Source organism: Pseudorasbora parva, chromosome 21 (genome assembly GCF_024679245.1).
Source record: "Pseudorasbora parva isolate DD20220531a chromosome 21, ASM2467924v1, whole genome shotgun sequence".
Taxonomy (NCBI): Eukaryota; Metazoa; Chordata; class Actinopteri; order Cypriniformes; family Gobionidae; genus Pseudorasbora; species Pseudorasbora parva.
The window spans coordinates 22821413-22837161 of NC_090192.1; the positions used below are offsets into that span (position 1 = coordinate 22821413).

General features: G+C 38.1%; 1 protein-coding gene across 1 annotated transcript; it reads left to right on the forward strand.

The window, feature by feature from the left end:
• Window positions 1-6098: 6098 nt before the first annotated feature.
• Window positions 6099-15729, forward strand: mfsd8 (major facilitator superfamily domain containing 8). Its single transcript, XM_067429236.1, has 12 exons — window positions 6099-6439; window positions 6808-6881; window positions 7290-7333; window positions 10847-11087; window positions 12167-12280; window positions 12447-12591; window positions 12998-13056; window positions 13204-13312; window positions 13391-13525; window positions 13932-14035; window positions 14424-14650; window positions 14750-15729. Exons 1-12 carry the CDS (start codon window positions 6384-6386, stop codon window positions 14954-14956), a joined length of 1515 nt encoding a protein of 504 aa, XP_067285337.1. The 5' UTR covers window positions 6099-6383; the 3' UTR covers window positions 14957-15729.
• The last annotated feature ends 20 nt before the right edge of the window (window positions 15730-15749 follow it).

Consider the following 15749-nt stretch of genomic DNA (forward strand, 5'->3'; position numbering starts at 1 on the left):
ATTTAAATTTTGTAGGTGGCGCTATCGAACCATTTTGCCACACCTAATTCTGAAACCCATATCAGTCAAAAGATGGCGCTACTGAGCTCCTCCACCACGCCCCTTTTTAAGTCTTTGCCCATATCTACTGGACAGCATGTCTGATGTGTGTGTCGAGTTTCATGTAATTTGAAGCATTTTAAGAGTCTCAAAAGCAGTGAAAAAGAATGTTATAGTTTGACGTGTTGCCATGGCACAGCATTTACAATATCAAGAAGTGCTTACCAGCTTTATATCTGCTATGTTTTGACATTATACTGATGAAGTTTGAAGTAAATTGGGTAAAAATAACATGGGGATTTCAAAGCATTTTGAAAGTGACACCTCCTGCTGCCAGTTGATGGCGCTATAACTTTGACTCATGATAGTCATGACGTCATATTCATGTGATCGGCCTCTTACAATGAACACACAGCGGAAGTTTCATCCAAATCAGTCAATGTATGCAGAATTTATAACACACTTCCTGTTTCCCATTTCTCGCCATAAATTTGTCTCTTCGCCACGGCCAAACCGTTTGAGATATCAAAAAGTTGCTCGCAATTTAGCATCCTCAGTGTCTTGACTTCATGCTGACCGAGTTTGGTAAATTCCAGAACATGCGTTTTCCAAACAACCCAAAATAGCTCACTTCCTGTTGGGCTAACACATAATTTAGAGTACGAAAGTTGTTCGGCCCGATGAGCTCTATATGTGTACCGAGTTTCATATATGTACGTGCAAGTGTGTTTGATTTATAGACCACGTTTTCAGACCCCACTTTAGGGGGGCGCTGTCGAGCCCCCTTGTCACGCCCGGGTACCAGCCTCAGCCCGGCCCTGATGGCCGCGCATTCTGATGCGTGTGCAAAGTTTCAAGAGTTTTCGAGCATGGGAAGGGCCCCCAAAATGCCCAAATAGTCGGGTTAAAATAATAATAATAATAATTAAAGCTGCAAGCAGCGATGACGGGCCCAAGCCGGTGGCACCGCCACCCCGGTGGCATTAGCTTAACTGTGCACAGCAGGCCAATAGGCATTTAATATGGGAAAAAATAAATAAAGGGACTATGGCAAAATCATTTGAATTCACCTCATTAACTGCAGCAACTGGTGTTGCTATGACCAGGAATCACAACAGTCACATCTATGAGATCAATTACATTTTATTTATTAATTTTATGTCAGGTGATGTCAAATGTCAATTCCAAATGAGTGCAGAATACCGTCCAAATGCTGATGTTGTATAATCCTTACACTTCTCTTTATGTGTTTTTGACCTACCGTAGCCTCTGTTTGTTCACCAATTTTATGCAGCAAAAAGCATGCTTATTTTTATTTCAATATGTGTGGCATTCAATATTTTTTTAATAAAATAAATAAATAAAGCCAAATTACACAAAAAACGCAAAAATGATTTTAATATCAGTGTCAGGTAAGAGTAATATGCCTGCATACATTTTATGGAAGTGCATTATAAACATCCACTTTTAAATGTTTAAATGTAATTAAATGTAAAATAACAATATCAAAGTCATCTGAATATGCCATATTTACTAGTTAAAGTCGACCTCTCTAAAACATGCAGCATGAGAATGTGCACGACAGGCAATATGCATTTAAACAGAAGAATATTTGAAAATTGCTCGAATATGCTACATTTATCACAGCAGCTGGTGCCACTATGACCACAAGCCACACCTATTAAGTAATTTAAATATTTATATATATATATATATATATATATAATGTATTAGGATATAATGGGTCACTTTCAATTATGTGCAAATGTATCTTTTGCAGCTCAAAATTTTGTAAGTTCAAAAGACCAGTATATTTTTTGTTGTTTTTGACTTATTTTACACACTAAAGTGATAGTTATTTGTGATAGCCTATGATAGGAAAGGTTTAAATTATGACAATCAAGAGACAAGGTGACACACACAAAGAGTGAGAGAGACCCCCTCCACACACACACACACACACACACACACACACACACACACACACACACACACAGTGAAACTCAGAGAGGGAGAGTGAGGATGGAGGGGAACGACAGAAAGAGTATGATTCTGATTGAACAAGATTTGAAAAAATAAATAAAAAATTCTAAACAGTGGGAGAAGGTTTTTTTTAATTTCACTGTCTGAAAACACTGTTTTGCAATAACAACAATAGTTTTATCTTCAAAATGGTGTTCTCAAGGTGTCACGATTCTCTGAAAGAGGACTCAAATGCAGGAATGAGTGATCAGGGGTTTATTGACATAACAGATGATGAAGACAGGGAATGGTGAGGAGGAGCACACAGTCCAAACAGTGGCAGATAAGGAACACAATAGCAGGCAGAAAGAGCAACCACTATAACCAGCTCCAGTAGATTGTAGACTGGAGAGCAGAACTGTCAGAGCACAGCAAGACCAGAGGAAACCAGCGATGGCTAGGCAGGAATCCTAGGGCAATGCAATCAGGTATCTCAGGAAACACACCAAACTGCTGCTAGACCAATAGAACAGGCTGCCAGGGAAGCTCTGCTTGCAGGACAGAAATTAGAGACACAGGAAACAAGGCAGGACCAAACAGCAGTACTCACATATAGCCTAACAGCACACGTAGGCACAACAAATAACGAACCAGCAACACATGAGGGAAAAAGCACACATTATAAAGGGAGCAGAGGACATGAGGAACAGGTGAACACTCAGACAACCAAGGAGCAGGGAAGGGTGAGCACACTCAGATAAGGAACAGGTGAGCACACAATTAGTGAAACAAGGACTAAACAAGGGGGTGTGGTAACAGGAAACAAGGAGGTGGGACACAAGGAGCACAGGGCAAACACAAACTAAGACAGAGACATGTGTTCAAGCACAACACAAACAAAGACACACTAAACAGAGACAAAATAGACAGAGCTGTCAGAGGAGAACCCTGACACAAGGACATATCCAACCTGGTTCATAACTAAGGCTACACTCCCACCTTCTTGTTATTCTATATAATTTGCTCTCATTTTCGTCCTCAAATAAAAGGCATTAATCTGCTTATTTTTAAGTTACACAAACTTCATTGTTTGAAAAGGAAACTCAAATGTGTTTTTTCTATTGTAACAAATTAACTGGTTCTATAATTTTTTTTATTGTAACCCAGAATAATATATTTTTTATCCTATTTTTTACAACAATAGCTTTATCTTCAAAACATTGTTCCCTAGGACATATCCAACCTGGTTACTAAATAAGGCTACACTTCCACCTTCTGGTTATTCTATATACCGGTAGCTTATTGGTTCTCATTTTTGTCCTTAAACAAAAGGCATTGATCTTCTCATTTTTAAGTTACACACACTACTTTTTTTTGAAAAAGACACTCAAATGTGTTTTTTCTTTTGTTACTAATTTCTTTTGTTTTATATTTATATTTTTTATTAATTATTATTTGTATTAACACAATTATTTAACTAAGACACACACACACACACACACACACACACACACACACACACACACACACACACACACACACACACACACACACACACACACACACACACACACACACACATGTCGTGTTTCCCTGTTTTATGGGGACTTTCCATAGGCGTAATGGATTTCATACTGTACAAACTGTACATCCTATACCCTTACACTGCCCCTGCCCCTAAACCTACCCATCACAGGAAACATTCTGCATTTTTACTTTCTCAAAAAAACTCCATTTATAAGATGTTTTCCTCATGGGGACCTAAAAATGTCCCCACAAGGACAAGGATTTCGGATATTGCCATCTTTGTGGGGACATTTTGTCCCCATAACGTAGGGATTACCAGGTCTCACACACACACACACACACACACACACACACACACACACACACACACACACACACACACACACACTTACACTCATGTCTGGTTCACTATCTTTCTGGGGACTCACCATAGACGTAATGGTTTTTATGCTGTACAAACCATATATTCTGTCCTCCTACACTTCCCCTACCCCTTAACCTACCCATCACACAAAACTTTTTTGCATTTTTACATTTTCAAAAGAACTCATTCTGTATGATTTATAAGCTTTTGTACCCATTGGGACCTCAATTTAGGTCCCTACAGTGACACGTGTCCCCATGAGTCTGTGTGCATTCAGGTTGAAGTCCCCACCAGGCTAGAAACACACACACACACACACACACACACACACACACACACACACACACACACACACACACACACACACACACACACACACACACACACACACACACACACACACACACACACACACTCATATCTGGTTTATTATCTTTCTGGGGACTCATAGATGTAATGGTTTTTATGCTGTACAAACCATATTCTGTCCGCCTACACTGCTCCTGCCCCAAAACCTACCCATCACACAATTTCTGCATTTACACATTTTTCAAAAGAACTAATTCTGTATGATTTATAAGCTTTTGTACCCATTGGGATGTCCCCATGAGTCTGTGTGCATTCAGGTTTAAGTCCCCACAAGGCTAAAAAAAAAACATTCACACACACACACACACACACACACACACACACACACACACACACACACACACACACACACACACACACACACACACACACACACACACACACACACACACACACACACACACACACACACACACACACACACAGAGGCAAGTTTTTTTTGCTTGAAAACGTATACAATATTGCCCTCTACAGGTCATTTAAGTGAGAGCATAAGTGTTGAAAAAACACACACAAAAAACAGTGTGATATATAGAATAACCAGCAGGTGGGAGTATAGCCTTATTTATGAACCAGTTACTTGTGTCTCTCTTTTGTCTTTTTTAGGCTTTTGCTAAGGGAAACCCGTTTGAGATATCCAATAACCGTTCGCATTTTAGCATCTTCTGTATAGTTACTTCATGTTGTCCGAGTTTGGAGGAGATTGAATGAATCGCTTTTGACGAGAAAGTAAAAACTCAGAGCTCGCTTTCGACTTTTTCTTATCTTCCAACCAAATTATCTGACTTCCTGTTGGTCAGAGCTAATGACTGTAAATGAGAAACTTGTCCGGCTCGAAATGTACAATATATATACCTAGTTTGGTGACTCCGGATAAAACTAACCCCCCACTTTGGACAAAAGATGGCGCTACTGAGCCCCTCTACCACGCCTGAGTACACACACACACACACACACACACACACACACACACACACACACACACACACACACACACACACACACACACACACACACACACACACACACACACACACACACACACACACACTTACACTCATGTCTGGTTCACTATCTTTCTGGGGACTCACCATAGACGTAATGGTTTTTATGCTGTACAAACCATATATTCTGTCCTCCTACACTTCCCCTACCCCTTAACCTACCCATCACACAAAACTTTTTTGCATTTTTACATTTTCAAAAGAACTCATTCTGTATGATTTATAAGCTTTTGTACCCATTGGGACCTCAATTTAGGTCCCTACAGTGACACGTGTCCCCATGAGTCTGTGTGCATTCAGGTTGAAGTCCCCACCAGGCTAGAAAACACACACACACACACACACACACACACACACACACACACACACACACACACACACACACACACACACACACACACACACACACACACACACACACTCATATCTGGTTTATTATCTTTCTGGGGACTCATAGATGTAATGGTACCACGCCCGTTTCTGAGTCTTTGCTTGCGTCTTCTGGAAAGAAATTCTGATGTGTGTGTTGAGTGTCATGCAATTTCAACATGGTAAGAGTCTCAAAAACACCCAAAAGGTGTAATGATTGGGCCCTAATGATTGATCGCCATAGGCTTTCAATAAGGTATATTAAAAGTTAGCGCTGTCAAATCCATCAATACAGAATAATTTAATCAAAAATAAAAGTTTGTGGTATGTGTGTATATACACACTGTATAATGTGATCTATCTATCTATCTATCTGTCTGTCTGTTCGACAAATTGTAAGGGGCTTTTATTTTGAAGTGTGTGTTTGTGTCAGCTGTCGGTTTTCGGTTTCTCAGTGCTCACGTGACAAACGCTCTGAATTATTTAAGTTTACGCTGATGAATCAACAGCCCCACGATGGACTTTAGACTGTGCGTGAAACAACACTGCTCTTAACACTAGTCTGCTTCTAACAGCTGGAATGGGAATATTATGCTGAAGCCTGAATGCGTTTCTGAGCATGTGTTGTGCAGCTTCAGACAGTTTTCAGTCAAGTTAACTTGATTTTAAAGTGCATATCAGTTTAAAGAACTGTCCTTCAATGAACCCGTGTCGTCGTTTAATTTTCGCACGCTGCGCAATCGCTAATAATGTCACTTGTGGAGTCTGACGAAAACACGCCGCTTCTCAGAGGCGATATTACAAGGTAATGTTAAGCTGTGATAATTGCATTTGAAATGACGCAGGATCTTGTTTATTAATGTTCTGAAATTGTCTGCACTGAAACCATTTGGCTCGACCAGTTGAACTACAACTTTGCCTGTGTGTCATATCACAAGGGAATTTCTGTCTCTATAATGCACAGCACGATGATAAATTCAAAAAATATGCCAGTGTGGAAAATTTAGGCTTAAAGTGGAGAGTGTATTGAATTATGCAATATCTTGCATGAGCTGTCGTTCTAATTACACAACGCGAATAATGCATGGAAGTATTGGTTAAACTTCTTAAGTGTAAACAACCTAGAAAGAGCTGTAATTGTTATTTGTCAATTTTTGTCTTTTCCTCTTTAAGTGATGGAGTTGCAGACAGAAGCCGGTGGAGGTCCATCAGGGTCATGTACTTTACCATGTTCCTCAGCAGTGTTGGTAAGGAAAACACTATCATCCATATTTCTGCACTGATCAGATCCCACTAATGCTGCGCAGTTATGAAAATGAATTCTGCTGTCTGGTTCAATGAATATTAGGTATCCATTAATTTTAGAGCTGAAAACCTGCTGTAACGCACAACGGTGTGTCTGTAATGTCAGGACACGTTATGCTTATATCTTAATTGTATGTTATACAACTCAGTTCAACATTTTATGCCTTCTAACCTTGTATATAAAAAAACAAAAAACAAACAGTAAATGTGTAACTTGAAGGGATCTATCTGTACAGCTATTGAAATTATATTTTCCTAATTAGTAGATAAATTAATGCGATTTGCATTGTTTGTACAGTTTAGAGTAAATGCACGTTATATATAAGTGATTGCAATGTTTTCTTTCTTAGGTTTTACAATCGTCATCACGTCCTTATGGCCCTATCTGAAGAAAGTAAGTATACTTAACTACTATTGTACAAGCTATACATTTTATAAGTATATTCATGCATTACTTGGGATCATTCTTTCGTGCAATCATAATCATGGCCTTGGTGTTTCTAGCTAAATTCTCTTCTGGTTGATCAACAGTAACAAATACATATGCAGTTGCGATCTGAGTGAAGTGAACATTCATTAGCATTTGGAATCTATAAATGATCCCTGTGCAATTTTTGATTCACTCAGCTATGCTTGATTTAAAACTAGAAGTGAAATGGGGAAGTAGTTATCGGTGCATTTCTAAGAAATGGCTAAGAATTGACTGAAACCCATTTGAATTTTTAAATGTAGCGATTCCCCTGAGAACGTTATATCTTCCAAAGCAATCTGTAGGGGTTTAAATTCTGTGATTGAATATATATAGATATAGATTCTGAGATCCTCTTTTCAAGAACTTTGCAGAAGTGTACCCCGGTTTCACATACAAAGCTTAAGGCTATAGTCCCAGAATAAAATGCATGTGTGAGCTGTTTTAACAGATCTTAAAGGAAGTCAGTGCCATTGTTTTGTTTCAAGATGCACACCAATAATGTTTTTTTTAAGGCATGTTTATAAATGTTATTTAAATGTCCTAAGTGAAATCCTGGCTTAATCTTCAATTTGCAGATTTCCAACATGCTTCATAATGCTACAATGCCAGTACTATATGTCAATTAAAGGGGGGGTGAAATGCTGTTTCATGTATACTGATCTTTTTACACTGTTAAAGACTTGGATTCCCATCCTAAACATAGACAAAGTTTCAAAAACTAATGTTGGACGTTTGATGGAGTATTTCTGTGTTAAAAATACTCCTTCCGGTTTCTCACAAGTTTCGTAGAGTTTTTTTCGAGTATGGGTCGACTTGACGTTAATAGACCGGAAGGTCCTTGTATGGGCCGTACGGGGCTCTTCTCCCGGTAGGGTGTGCGCGAGCGTGACTAGAACGAGAGAGGAAATGCACGGCCGTAAACACTCTTTCAGCTGCAGATCGAGTCGTCCGTGAAAAACTTATGCCGGTTATAGTCCGCGCCGCGCTCCACTTCATTCCTCCACTTTGACATTAAGCGACTTCAACGCTTCAGCACAGCATTCCGGGAAGGCAGCGCTGTATTTGAACGCAAAAATGCTTCAGTCGCATCGCAAAGTGGATCTCCACACTCCAAGAAGTGTGTTTTTGACGGAGCCGTCCCAGCAATAAAGGTGCGGTCCTGCTTTGGAAGCAGCCGGTGAGTAAAACTGCTTCAAATGTCTGTGCTGTTGCTTATCGTCGCGTATGTAAACATCAGTAAACGACACGATCGCGTGCTTCATCATTCAAATGCGCTAACGTTACTCCATTGCTGTTCTATGTATAACGTTACGCTAGTCTGACGTGCAAAACCGTTTTGCTTGCTACTGCTAAGGTTTAGTCGCATACAATAGTCCATAAACCGAATCATGTCCTCATGAACTGCGAGTAAACACACACAAATGTTGACAGGCCACTAAATACAGTACATACCACAGAGACGGACGTCCTGCTGTTGCTGTTTCTCCTGTTCAATTTATTTCAGCCTCCGAATGATTCTAGATCATATCTATTAGCTGAGATCGATAGCAAGGGTTTCTCCACGCTTCCGGACGTCACCGCTTTGCGCATTTGTCATTCTTTAGCTCCGCCCACACGATACGCCTCCAGGCGCTCGGTTTTTTACGGAAAGACTCGGTACAGCCCTTATTTCTTTTACAAATATAATAAAACTAAAGACTTTTCAGAGATATGAAGGATGCAATATTACTCCTATAGGTACTCAAGATTGACATGAGAGTGACTGAAACTGAGTGTTTCACCCCCCCTTTAACAATATATAGGGCCAGAATTACTAAAAGTTTATGCCAGTGCTAACCCTCTTTTGGCATTAAACTACTGTCAGGATTTACCAAGACGCGCAGTGAAAAATTACAGCTAAAAAGATGAGGACTGAGTAATTTTTGTGGTTGACCTTATGGCATGTACATTTGTACATGTTCCTTTCAGAGGCTAAACTTATGGGAGAGTGATTAAATTAATCATGCAAGGTGATTTGTTATTTCCACCATTAGTTACTGCCCAAAAAAGCATGTTTTAAACCAGATGCTAACTGATTTTCTTTAGTCAGATGCTAACTGGTTTTCTCCTTTTATTTCTTTTTTCTTTTTAAAAAAAGTCAGGTAACAGATTTATTTGTTCCATTTATTTGAGCCATTTTTGTGCCTCAATATTACATGCTGAAGTAGGCATAATAAAATTAAACTTATAAATTATAACAATTCAGGAACATGGTATGAGTCATGACAAAGGAGTAAGGCTGGGCGATATGGCCCCAAAAAAAATATCACGATATAATTTTCTATATGAGTCGATATCGATAAATGTAAAATCTTTATTTCTTTAAAGTTTAAAGGCATATTTTTGCTCCTGAGTGAAAGATGTAGAAAACAGACAGATATCTTTTATTGTCAAAAACATGACAAACACTTCCCAAACAGATGAACAATTTATTGAAACTAAGGTAGATTTATTTATTAAAATCTTAATTGTGGTCAGCATTTTTTTTTACTCTACACTGTAAATCAATAATATCATTACTTAATCGTGTAAGTAGTAAAACACTAAAAACGCAAACGGGCAAAAAATAAAAAATTGGTCCACTGTGCATCTCACTCACTCACTCACTCACTCACTCACTCACTCACTCACTCACTCACAGTGAGCAGTGAAACACTATGAATAAAGTTAATGTAGATTTACCGCTGTGTTGGGCTCAATGTTATATGGAAGAACTTCGAAGAAGCACGATCATTTAATAATTAAATCCCGTGTGGTGAACGTGAACCTATGATGAGCAGTCCACGTACGTCGCTGTTTTATGTCGGATGGGATCGCCAAAATATCTCCAAACCACTGAAGTTGAGCGAACTAACTTGTCAACGATATCTGTGTCCTCCGAGCTGGTCGTGAGCTCTGAGTTTCTTCACTATCGCTCCACTTCACTCCGATCCTCCAATCCTGTCAGCCACTGACTGTAAACAACAGCACGTGCAGCACCCAGAAGCCCGGTCTGCAATACGCATGCGCAGCATTACGCATAGCGCGTATAATTTAATTTATCAAACTGTTTTTATCGTTTTATTGAGGAAATTTTAACTTCCGATTAACCAAATGTAATTTGACAGGCTGCAATTAAAAGACAGCTGTTTATGTTAATCTGTTTCACTTTGTTAGCACTCAAGGTAAAACAGGTTAACACCAGGTAAACACACACAAAAATGTTGGTGCTTGCTTGATTGACCGAAGGCATGAAAAGCAGTCAAACGCAGTGTGAAATGTTACTGTTGGACAGTGTAGATTCAATTTGAGTTGTAGTTGTATTGTTACACTGTAATTTGTGATTGCTAGATTGCTAGTTTGTGACTGTGTTGTAAGTCCATTAATCGTGTTTTTATTTATTATTATTTTTTAAAGATTGATTCAAGTGCAGATGCCAGCTTCTTGGGATGGGTGGTTGCTGCCTATAGTTTGGGTCAGATGGTGGCCTCGCCCCTCTTTGGATTGTGGTCCAATCACAGGCCCCGGCGAGAGCCTCTAGTCTGCTCCATATTGATCAACATCTTGGCTAACATTTACTATGCCTATGTCAACCTACTTCCTTCACACAGCCATATTCACATGCTATTGTCTCGCACATTTGTGGGTATTGGAGCAGGTGAATAACACACACACACACACACACACACACACACACACACACACACACAATTCTAATGTAATGATTTGTTGTTAAACTTTTTTTTATTATTTTCGATGTTGAAAACAGTTGTGATGCTTAATATTCTTGTGGAAACGGTGATACTTTTTCAGGATTCTTTATTGAATAGAAAGTTGAATGAACAGCATTTATGTATTTAATACATTTCTTAAAGGAACACTTCAATGTTTTTAGAAATAGGGCTTATTCAACTTATTTCCAACATTTAGATATGTGGGCAAATGCATTTTGTCTCAGTGCATGCATTGTTTTAGTTTGGCTGGGTCACGGTTAGCTTAGCATAATGAATGATCCTACGTTGCCAGCTAGCATGTCCTGAGTAAAAGTGAAAAAACAAAACAAAAAAACATCTACCTAATTACTTCTTGTGGCCTGCGTATTCACAACGAGTACAAATCATTGTACTCGTTGTGAATACGCAGGCCACAAGAAGTAATTATGTGTGTTTTTTGTATCTCTTTTACTCTGGACGTGCTAGCTGGCAACATAGGATCCCATTCATTATGCTAAGCTAACCGTGACCCAGCCAAACTAAAACAATGCATGCACTGAGACAAAATGCATTTGTCCACATATCTAAATGTAGGAAAGAAGTTGAATAAGCCCTATTTCTAAAAACAGTGGAGTGTTCTTTTAAAGCATATATTAAATAAAAATCTTTTGATCAATTTCATTTAAAAAAAATGTTTTTTCTCTTTCTAAATCTTACCACAAATGTTTTAATGTTAATGTTTCTATTTTAGTAATAGAGAAAAGTAAATAGTAATAATACTTCACAATAGTACTTTATTTTGATTAAATAATTACAGCTTTGGTGAACATAATATACTGTTTTTAAATAGTAAATTCTTTTAAATTAAAAATCTTCTTTTAAATTGATTAGGAATTGAATATAGATATTTTGAAGAAAATAAAATGTATCGTACATATATCCGGCAAATACAGATGCTGTAAAGTACTTAGGATTCCAAATTGAATTAATTTGCAGTGTTAAGGTCTGTCATTCTGTCCTGTAGGTAATGTAGCCGTTGTGAGGTCTTATGTGGCTGGTGCCACTTCCCTGACGGAGAGGACCAGTGCGATGGCTAACATGAGCGCCTGTCAAGCTCTTGGCTTTATTCTTGGCCCAGGTTTGCGTGAAGTCAATAAAAGCATTTTATTTACAGAATGCATTTGATGTGAAATTGGTCTGTAAGAAAAGGTTTTTTTTTTCACAGCTTTGTTTGATAGTGTCTTTTTATATACTTTATTAGGACTAATTAACATTAAAAGATGTTTACTATCTTTATTTTCCAGCTCTGCAGGCTGCTTTGTCATTCATCGGAGAGATCGGCATCAATGTGAAATTTATCCAACTTCAGGTTGATATGTACACTGCTCCAGCACTGTTGGCAGCCTGCTTCGGGGTCATTAACATTCTGCTGGTTATATTAATCTTGAGGTAATGATTTAACTGGAGTCTTAAATGTAAAATATATTTTATTTGAGGTCTGTGTATTTTCTCATCAGTACTTGTATATTACCAACTTATGTTTAACCTAACACTGTGTCTTCAACGGAAGTGACAAAGCAACCATTTCAAATCCATTTGTCCTTCTATGAAAAGTATGCGGGTGCTTGAAGTATGTCTGTTATATGTTCTATAAATAGGTGTGTCATATATAAAATGCTATAAAAAAAACGTGTCAGTTTACTATAATTGATTTGTCATGTCGTGCAGCATCCAATGTAGACAACGTCACTGATTATAATGGGTTTCGGTGTAGACATGTTGTCAGGCTTGCATCCTATTTGACTGTACTTGAATGAAGCAAAGCATAGAATTGAAAATGTTTTCATTTTTTTAGGGAGCACTGTGTGGATGACTATGGAAATCATATCCCTGCAATTAACTACACCCCAGAAGGTAAGATATTTATTTTCTGAATATGTTTATACATGTATTCTTTAGCGGTGTACTGTTGCTTAACCATGGTGTCACTGTACAGTCTGTTTTATAATAATTAATGTAAATGAAAACACTTTAAACAGTACTTTTTCTTTCTGCCCTCAGAGCGAGTAAATGTGGCTCCTGAGGTAGAAGGTGATATTGACCAGTTTGCAGTGTTAACATCTAACATCCTTTTCTTCATTATTCTCTTCATTTTTGCTGTTTTTGAAACGTAGGTGGAGATCCTTAGATCTTGACTCGTATTTAAAGTCTAATCTGCTCATATTCACGTGAATTTGTTTGCCTGCAGTATATCTACTCCATTGTCAATGGACATGTTTGCGTGGACAAGAAAAGAAGCTGTTTTGTATAACGGCATCATATTGGCTGCCATTGGCTTCGAGTCCATCCTCGTCTTCCTGGTGGTAAAAGTTGTTTCAAAACGGTAAAAAAAGTTTCTATTTTAAATAGCTTTATGATAATTTGATTTCGGTTATTAAACTTTTCCAATGTCTTTGAACGTTTAACAATCAGACTTCTTTTTACTTCAGTTTGACACATGTAAAGAGGTTTTAGGTCACTACTTTTCAATTGCACAAAGCTATGTTCCAAAGGCACAGTGTTTTGCATAATCATCAGAGAATCACACTCTTCTGCAGTGTAGGTTTTGCATATGACTACTCTTAATGGTACTACACATTACTGACGACAACTGATTGTTTTGAGACAGGTCAGGTAAAAAAAACAACAACTGTCAGTTGTCAGTTTAACACATGACTTCCTCCCTTTGCACTTGCAAGCTGACTAATCAGATCTCATAAAATCAGTTCTTTTTTTTGGGTGTTTTTCAGGGTAGGAGATCGGCCACTGCTGCTCGGAGGCTTGGTGCTCATATTTGCAGGGTTCTTTATCTTGTTGCCATGGGGAAATCAATATCCTAAATTACAGTGGGCAGGTGAGGTAACCGACCAATGCAATTTATGTTTTTTATTATTAAAATTGCAATATGCTATTCGAAAGCTTGGAGTCATTAAAGCAAGGATGCATTAAATTGATCAACTTGTGTATAAGATGTATCACTGTTTCCACTAAAACAAACTGTTTTTAAATGATGTATATATTAGAATGATTTCTGAAGGATCATGTGACCACTGAAGATACTAAAAATTCAGCTTTGCCTTTAAAGAAATAAATGGCATTAAAACATTTTAGAGGTTAGGTCAATTAGGTTGTTGTTAAATTATAATTGCTTTTACTGTATTTTTGATCAAGTGAACATTAAATGGTAGTGTATATTACAGCTGAAATGTGTGTATATTAAACAAATATTATCCCATAAACAGACATTCAGAATAACACTATGCCAACAATAAGATCGACATCCACCCCAGCCTCGAACGGCTCTTTAGAGCCCACCGGATGTCCGTCCGAACAAACCTGGTGCTTGTTTACCCCTGTAATTCATCTCGCACAGTACATCACCTCTGACATCCTGATCGGAGTGGGTTACCCAACCTGCAACGTAATGTCCTACACGTTATACTCAAAGATACTAGGCCCCACACCACAGGTAGAAATCTTCTTTAAAATATTAAATCTTAAACTAAAGTAACATGGTGATTGATCAATGCTCATGTGATTTATCTTCCCCGATTGTGTGTGAACTCAGGGGGTTTACATGGGCTGGCTCACAGCATCAGGAAGTGGTGCGCGGACCCTCGGGCCTGTGTTCGTCTCTCATGTCTACACCATCCTGGGCCCGCGATGGGCCTTCAGTATCATATGCAGCATAGTACTAGCTGCAGTCATTCTCCTCAGTGCCATGTACAAACGACTCGTCGCCTTTTCTATACGCCATGGAAGGCTAGAAGAATGACTGACAGGTGCCTCCACCAACTACTAACGGACAGTTCAGAGAAGTGGGCCTGGCTTAAAGATGGAAAACAGCCACTAATACACCTGTGAATGGTATCTGAACTGTATGAAATGGAGCTTTTCCAGAATAATCATGAATCCTTTACATAGGTTGTCTTCCAAGTAAATTTTTACTTTATATCCTCTATATATTGAACTTCACCTTCCTTAACTGTGAATATAACCACTATTGGAGCAGTATGACATGTCACCATTTAAAACTGACAGTGGCAGTATTAAACAGGCCGCAGTATTAAACATGTTTGGCAGCTCCGCCGGTAATGAAGATTATAAGGCCTATGCAATTGTTTAATCTAAAGCTTTATGGACTATGATTGTTTTGGTTTCGAGTTTAACCCGTTTTAATAACTTGAATTCTTGGTTTTGTAAAATGTTAACAAATGTGACAGCTTTTTTATTTTACACTGATAGGACTGATTTGAAGCTGATGTTGAAGTTTCTTTTTAAAAACACTATTCTAAAAACTTACACTAAAAGCTTAGCATTACTTGACTTTAAGAGTAACATACTTATTGGTGATTTGGAACTACACAACTACTTAAACTCACACCAAATGTTTTTTGTTGGTGTTAAAGCACAAGGCACATGGATATTTCTTAAACGGGCAATAAATGGTTCCTTTAAAAAAAGTTTTTTAAAACATGAAGTATGATATGCTTTTCTATATAATGAGCTGTTTCTTTAAATGCATTAAATTATATTTTGAACAAGAAATCTGTTTTTCTTTATGAAAG